The sequence below is a fragment of the Bos taurus genome, chromosome 19, assembly GCF_002263795.3.
Source record: "Bos taurus isolate L1 Dominette 01449 registration number 42190680 breed Hereford chromosome 19, ARS-UCD2.0, whole genome shotgun sequence".
In the NCBI taxonomy this organism is placed as follows: Eukaryota; Metazoa; Chordata; class Mammalia; order Artiodactyla; family Bovidae; genus Bos; species Bos taurus.
Genome location: NC_037346.1, coordinates 33,781,923 through 33,788,498, shown reverse-complemented (window position 1 = coordinate 33,788,498; position 6,576 = coordinate 33,781,923). Strand labels below are relative to the sequence as shown.

The 6,576-nt window shown below is 49.1% G+C and overlaps 1 protein-coding gene across 3 annotated transcripts in view; it reads right to left on the bottom strand.

Annotated features, from left to right (window-relative positions):
* Positions 1-395: 395 nt before the first annotated feature.
* AKAP10 (A-kinase anchoring protein 10) overlaps positions 396-6,576 on the bottom strand; it is a 47,453-nt gene continuing 41,272 nt past the window's right edge. For 2 of the 3 annotated variants that reach the window (NR_198890.1, NM_001435037.1), the window contains one exon: positions 396-6,106. Coding sequence is in view for 1 of the 3 variants with exons in the window: in NM_001435037.1 (NP_001421966.1) it covers positions 6,101-6,106 (6 nt within the window). In the remaining 2 variants the exon portion in view is untranslated. The remainder of the gene's footprint in view (positions 6,107-6,576) is intronic. The other variant, XR_009491525.1, reaches the window with a different exon arrangement.

Genomic DNA, 6,576 nt, shown 5'->3' with positions numbered 1-6,576 from the left:
GGATGCTGTATGAGGATGTGCTCGGTGGGGATAAGGGAGAGGACTCAGGTGGACTGGATATCAGGGAGGGTCTTGGAGGAGGCTGGAGGAGTGAGACTTCAAAGTGGAAGGACTTCCCTGGGGACAGTGGTGGGGAGGTCATCTGCAGAGCAGTGGAGGACGAGCGTGAGATTGAAGGTCAAGGATTGCAAGGTCTCGTAGGCTAGGTCACCCAGGGCATTCAATGCTAAATACGAAATCTGGACTTTCTTCAGTAGACTACAGGGAGTTCATGAATCATATAAGTGATCCTACATTGAAGGCAAATCTTGGATTTTTATAAAGGAAAAAAAAATTTTTTTAAATTAAGGTATCAGAGTGTAAATCTTTTGGAATGTTGATGAGACAGTCAGATGTCTAGTTGTAACATCTAATTTATTTAGTTACATGTGCATATTTAAAATAACAGTATATACAAGAATACATTAGTACAAAATATTGCTTTTTTCCCATCTCACATTTCAAGTAACAACTTTATTCCCACTCTCCATGTGCACCTTGGACACTGAAGTCTTCATCCCGATAGAGCCACGGTTTCTGGAGGCACTCCTCCTAGGTTGTCTGAGATGCAGCATAAGACACGTGCCTGACACTGGCCTTGGGAAGCCTGACCCAAGCGGCAGGACAGTCCTCCGCAGCCTTCCCTTGTCATGTCATGCAGGCTTATCAACCGTAGAACAAAACCACTTGCTTATTGCTTCTGAATTTGCTCTTAGAAGCTGGTTTACAAAACCCACCACTAGTGACAGGGAGGGAACCCCCCTACAATCATTCACACCCTTCCCACGCACTTCCTTTAACCCATTCCCATGGGAGGGCCTGATTTGAGGTTGTTTGGGACTGAAATGTGAGGGGAAACCAGAGGTAGAGCAGTTGTAGGAGATGACAGTCTGATTGTGGGGGTGACTGGGAAGTAGTTCTTGGGGACAGGGCCAAAGAGTCCCAGATGGGGTCAGCATCCCAGGTGCCCTCGGCTTGGACAGCCGTCTAATGCTGATAAGGGATTTATGTGCTTGAGTGAGTAACGGGTCTCAAGTTACACTTCTGAGTAGTGTGGGCACTCTCGATCAGAGGGCATGAAAACATTCATTTCCCAATTTACAGGAAAGCTTCTGAGATTCTCAGCAGCAGCAATTGGGAATTCGCTAAAATGCAAAATCTCAGCACCCTCCCCTTCTGCCCCCCGCCACATGCATTAACCCAGAAATTCTGGGGTGGATCAGGGTAGGGGAAGCAATCCAATTGAACGTGTTCTCTAGGGGGCCCTGACGCACATGAAGTGTAAGATCACGGCTTTTCAGGTAATGGGCGGGATGTCTCGAATGGCTGCCTGGACTTGACTTGCGGCTCTGGAGGGGCCGCTTTCCTCCAAAGCCTGTCTCCCTGTTAATAACAAGAAAAAGGTGCGTGCTTAGAGTATTACATGGATTTCTTGGGAGAGCACCTGGCACGGGGCATTCCCAGTGCTGGTTAGTATGAAACCATCTCTAGAGGGGACCTCACAAGGGGCTGACCACCTCAGTGTCAGCCCAACAGTGAGACTTGCCAAGATCGGGGTTTTCATATCACGTTTGTAGTAACTTTACACTAGGGTCCTCATTTCTAGTTTATAAGGTTCACATCTCCCAGAGTTCTGCAGAGAGCCCCATGGGGCTGAGGATGCTCCTAGGTCTACCCCAACAGGGCCTAACCTGGGGAGCCCCAGGGGTCAAGGTGCCTGACCCCTTGCTGTTAGCCAGGTGCTCAACACTTGAGAAACAATGGTGATGAGGGAACAGAGTTGCACACAGACAGCCCTCTGGGGGCTAGGAAGGGGGTTCAAAGGCGGGGGGGGGGGGGGACACACGTGAGGTCATGAACCCTGGTGACCTCTGCCAGGGCTCTGGGAGGAACCGGGGTTAAATCATCAGCTCAAAGGGCTGTCCTGGCTCTAAAACTCCAGCACCCGCTTCAAATGCACTTCTCACCTGTCTCCTTGTTGGAGTGGAAGCTCCAGTGGCCCAGAGGGTTTCACCCTACTCTGTGTCCCTGCACCGTCAACACTTGGTAGGCATTAAAGTACTTCTGCATGGGTGACCAGCAGCTCTGTCATTAAAAAAAACAAAGGGCTCTTTGCTAAGATGAGGGGCCCATGGGCTCAGGGCAGAGCTACACCTCATCTGGAGGCCTAGCTCCCACTGGCCCACGGGGTGCCAGCATGTGGGTTCTCATTGGGATGGAAGGAGAGGTCAGCTCAGGTCATTTTGGAGTGACCCATTTTGGAGTGAGCTGGAAAGCCACTTATCATGGACCCGGGTGTCAGGAAACACCACTACCACAACCCTCACTAGCTCCTTGGCAAATGCCAGTTCCCTCTGGCTGAATGCAAGCCACTCTTTCCTGGCACCTGCCCACCCACCGCTGAGGCTCAGTTGCTCTGCCTGGGCTCAAGAGCAACCCCCAGGGGCCAGCTGAGGAGGGCCCCGAGGCTGCACTGTCGTGCCCAGGGTGGTTTGCCAGCCACAGACTGGGTGGAGGGAGCTGATGAGGAGACACCTGGTGGCGTCAAGCTGAAGGCAGAAGAGGTCCAACCCTGAGTGACAGGCATCAGGCAGGCTTCCCTCCGTGCACAGGGACATCCTCTAGGCCTTTGCTCTCAAGGGTCCCTCAAGCCATTTCCTTGCCCCCTCACCCAACTCCGTGCAGGACGCAGCTCCCTACTCTGAGCCCAAGCAGAGCCCCCCTCAGCAGATGGCCCCGTAGGGCAACTATTCAGTCGGGCTCCTAAGCTGTAACCCTGAACATGCTGCTGGAATTAACCCCCATGTCCGGCTCCAACCAAAGGCCAGACTCTGTGCCCAGTACCAAGTGGTCAGCACTCACAAATTCTGTGATCAATCACTGCCCTCCCTCATTTGAAGCTTTTATTAGCTACTCACTAAACGGGCACTATTTTATGCCCTCTATTTCTGGGTTTTACTGTTCGTTGGTGCCAAAGAGGAAACGGAGTTTATCTTTCAGAAGGAGGTTTGGAAAGTGTCCAAGGACCCTAGTGTAGGTGACCGTCCCTCAACAGGCAAAGCCCTGCCCTTTTCCAGGCCAGAGTAGCTTCTCCCTGGAAAAATACAGGGAGTGTCTTTTAGTTCTCTGAGTTTAGGATTCCACTTTAAGAGAATATACAAAATGACCAAGAAAGGTTTGCTGAAGAAAAATTCCCCAGAATTTAGTGGTATTTTGCAAACATGCTGATCACACACAATCATTAGTGATTAGAGCTATCTGGTAGTATTTTAGTCAAGGTCCTTTTGGTTGTGCATAAGAAAAACTCACTTCAGATTGATTTTTAAAAAGCCAAAATGCATTCTAAGGATACCTGAGGGATTGACGCAGTCCATGGCAAGGATGCAGGAAACCTTCACTGGCTTGATGGCTACAAGGCAGCAGCTCTCTCCCACGTGCTCTCATGTCTCTGTATTTTCTGCTTGTTCACATGGCGCCGGCTCAGGGTTCCTGACTTGTAAGTGCCCTGTGTGCACTATCACCCAGACAGAGAGACTGGGACTTCTCCTTCCCCTTGCAAAATTTTTAGGATAAAGCATTTTCCTGGGCCTCTGTGGATCAGAAGATCAACCCTAGTCCAATAAACTGGTGTGTGGGGGAGGGGAGGCGAGCGGTCATTGTATATAAACACGGCCCCACAGCAGTGTCCTGAAAAGAGGTGCCCAGGATATCAGCAGGTTGCTTAGCTGTCAGTACTTAAATACAACAACAAAAACAAAGAAGTCTGTACTTGTCTGTGCCAAGTGACTCTCCCCTCCCAATTCTTACTGAACTAGCCAGAGCTTCAGAAATGTAAATACACTTTGTAATGTTCTACTGAATAATGAAACCCAAGCAAAAGAGGTTAAAACAGCTGCTCCCTGTTTTACTGCTCTCACTGGGCTTGGCTCATGCTTTTTATTTTTGTCACATCTTACACGAGTGATGAAAACGCATCCGATCAAAAAGGTACCCTTTCATAACGTCTTTTTTTCTTTTTAACAATGTGTATGGGTGTCAGCATGACATTAAAGCTGGATGTTCAGGGAAGCCTGTTTTGTGGGCACGCTGTACACAGCCTGGCTCTCAAGGCCAGACGACCCCTCCCATTCTGAGGAGTGCAGGAGCCTCAAGAGACAGAGCTTCAGGCCACACTTTCTATGTCCTACAGCAGGCGGGGCAGGAAAAGGCAGCCAGTCTCCAGCCTGCTATCCTTCTCTTTATAAGGGCCTCACAGCTACCGGCATCCCTACCGAGAAAGCACAGCACACACAGGTATAGGACTGGACAGCATCTTAATGGAAAGCACGCATGTCAACAGCCTAAAGCCTGACAGACATTGTTATTCCAAAACATGCAGAGGCGGCATGTCACCCAAAACCACAGTTTATTCTATGAACTTTATATTGCTTTTCTGTTATTTAAAGACTGAAGCAAAGTGACATGGATGGAAATATTCTGTTAAAAGAACAAAGTGAGTCAATCACAGCACAGGCAACTAATAATACTCGGGTCTATGCCACACGCTCCAAACACAGGGCTGAGTCCAGGAGTGGCTCTGTTCTGGGTTCTTGTAAAGCAAATGGAAATACTGGGAAGAATCAACACATTTCAATAGAGGAGCCATAAATGCCCTGAAAGCAGAAAGCTGACACAATTTTAAATATAATTCATATATATATATATTTTAAAATCAAACACAATTAAATAGAATATGGTTTAAGTACATGAACACTTGGCTTTAGAGGAATAACAGAGGTGGTACACAGTACCAAAACCCACACACAGCCTTTCTGCTTCATCTGTTGATGAAATGGCGTGCCTCTTGCACAGTCAGGTATTGCAGTGGAAGGAACTCTATTCATTCAAGACTTTCTCAAGGACAGAGGTGATTAATAATTATATATTTATATGTATTTATATATATATATATATTTTTTTTTTTTTTGCAAAGTCTGAGCAAAAGCAGTTAACACCTAAGAGAACGTTCTTCCCCCAACAGTCCAGGCGGCGAGGCTGTACTGGCAGCGCCCGCCATGGAGTGTGCTTACCACCAGGGTGGCTCCGCTGAAGGCAGTGTGGCCCAGACCCTGAGGCCAATGGAGTGGAACTGCAGCGAGGGGCCTCTCATGACCATGGACGAATGAGAAAGGCCACGAGCTGCACACTGCCGGCGCAGCAAAGATGGGCGGCGGGGGTCAGAGATGAGGGCCTTTCTCCCCCACCCCTGCCCGCCCGCACCCCTGCCCACCACCTGCTTTAAAAAAGTGTACAACTGGGAAAACTGGAGTGACAGTTGTTGCAAATTCCTTTCCTTGTGTGCTGTGAGGGGAGGGATGTCTCCAGAGCACAGAAGTTGGAGGAGTAGGGCCTGATGCTCACAGTGCAGAGGGTGGCCCCTCCGGCAGAGGAGCTGATTTACATGTACTGCATCCCGGGAGCAATTAAAATGTGAAAATGGCAAACTGCCACCAAAGGGAAGGACAATGTCACAACTTGACCCGTGACCTCTCATCTTCCTTCCAGATGAACACCTGTGTGCAGGCCCTATTCCCAGGAAGGAAAGCCATCTGCTGGCACTGCTCTGCCTGGCTGGGGCCAGGCTGACTCACCTGTTTGTGTAGGAGATAGAGCAAAGCACCCCAGGCATCCGCCTCATGCTGCTGCTGGGGTGGGAGATCGCCACAGCGGCGCATCAAACACCAGCTCCACGCCCACCCGCCTCCCATGGCACCTGGCCCTGAAGATCCCCATGGGCTAAATTCTTCTGTGGATGGGTTATTGCCATTGGAAAACGATTAATCTCTAGTAGTGTAAACAGTGCCCTTTGGTCTCTCTGACTGTCACTGTGCGATCATCTGGGTGGCAGGGCGTCTACGAGCCGCTCTCCGTGGTGGAAGTCTGGGATTGTCTGCCCTTCTTTCCTGGGAACGACAGTGAGAAGAAATACAGTGCTGTTTTCATTGGCTGCGGTGAGGAATCCACCAAAGGAAAAAAGTTTTCTTATTTTCCAAAAGCAGATTTCCTTGATCTCAGGTCTTAGTCATATCTGAAAAAAGGAAGGAAAAGACAAAGGTAAGGTACATTTCTACAACCAGGGACACACTACTGTCACAAGGCAGAAGGGGACGCAGCGCTGAGTGAGTGCCTCCCGCATACCAGGTACTGTGCTCCACCTCAGGACCCTACTACAATCACCTCCATTTACAGCAGAGCCAGTGGAAGGCTGAAGATGCCAAGTGGCCCACCCGAAGGTGACGTGATGAGGACTGAGAACCAGACTTGCTTTTTTATCTTTCCTTCTAGATAACTCCGATATTAGAGTGAAATATCTACTTTTTGACAAATAATTCTGTTTCTAGGAACTAACTCCACAGCACACTCTTAAGAGGCGACAAAGACTTTCATACACTATTCATTAAAGCATTGTTTTGTGACAGGGAACAATCCCAGACAACCAAATGACCATCTGCTGGGGATTCACGAGATGGAGACAGAGCCATAACATGGAATTCTCCA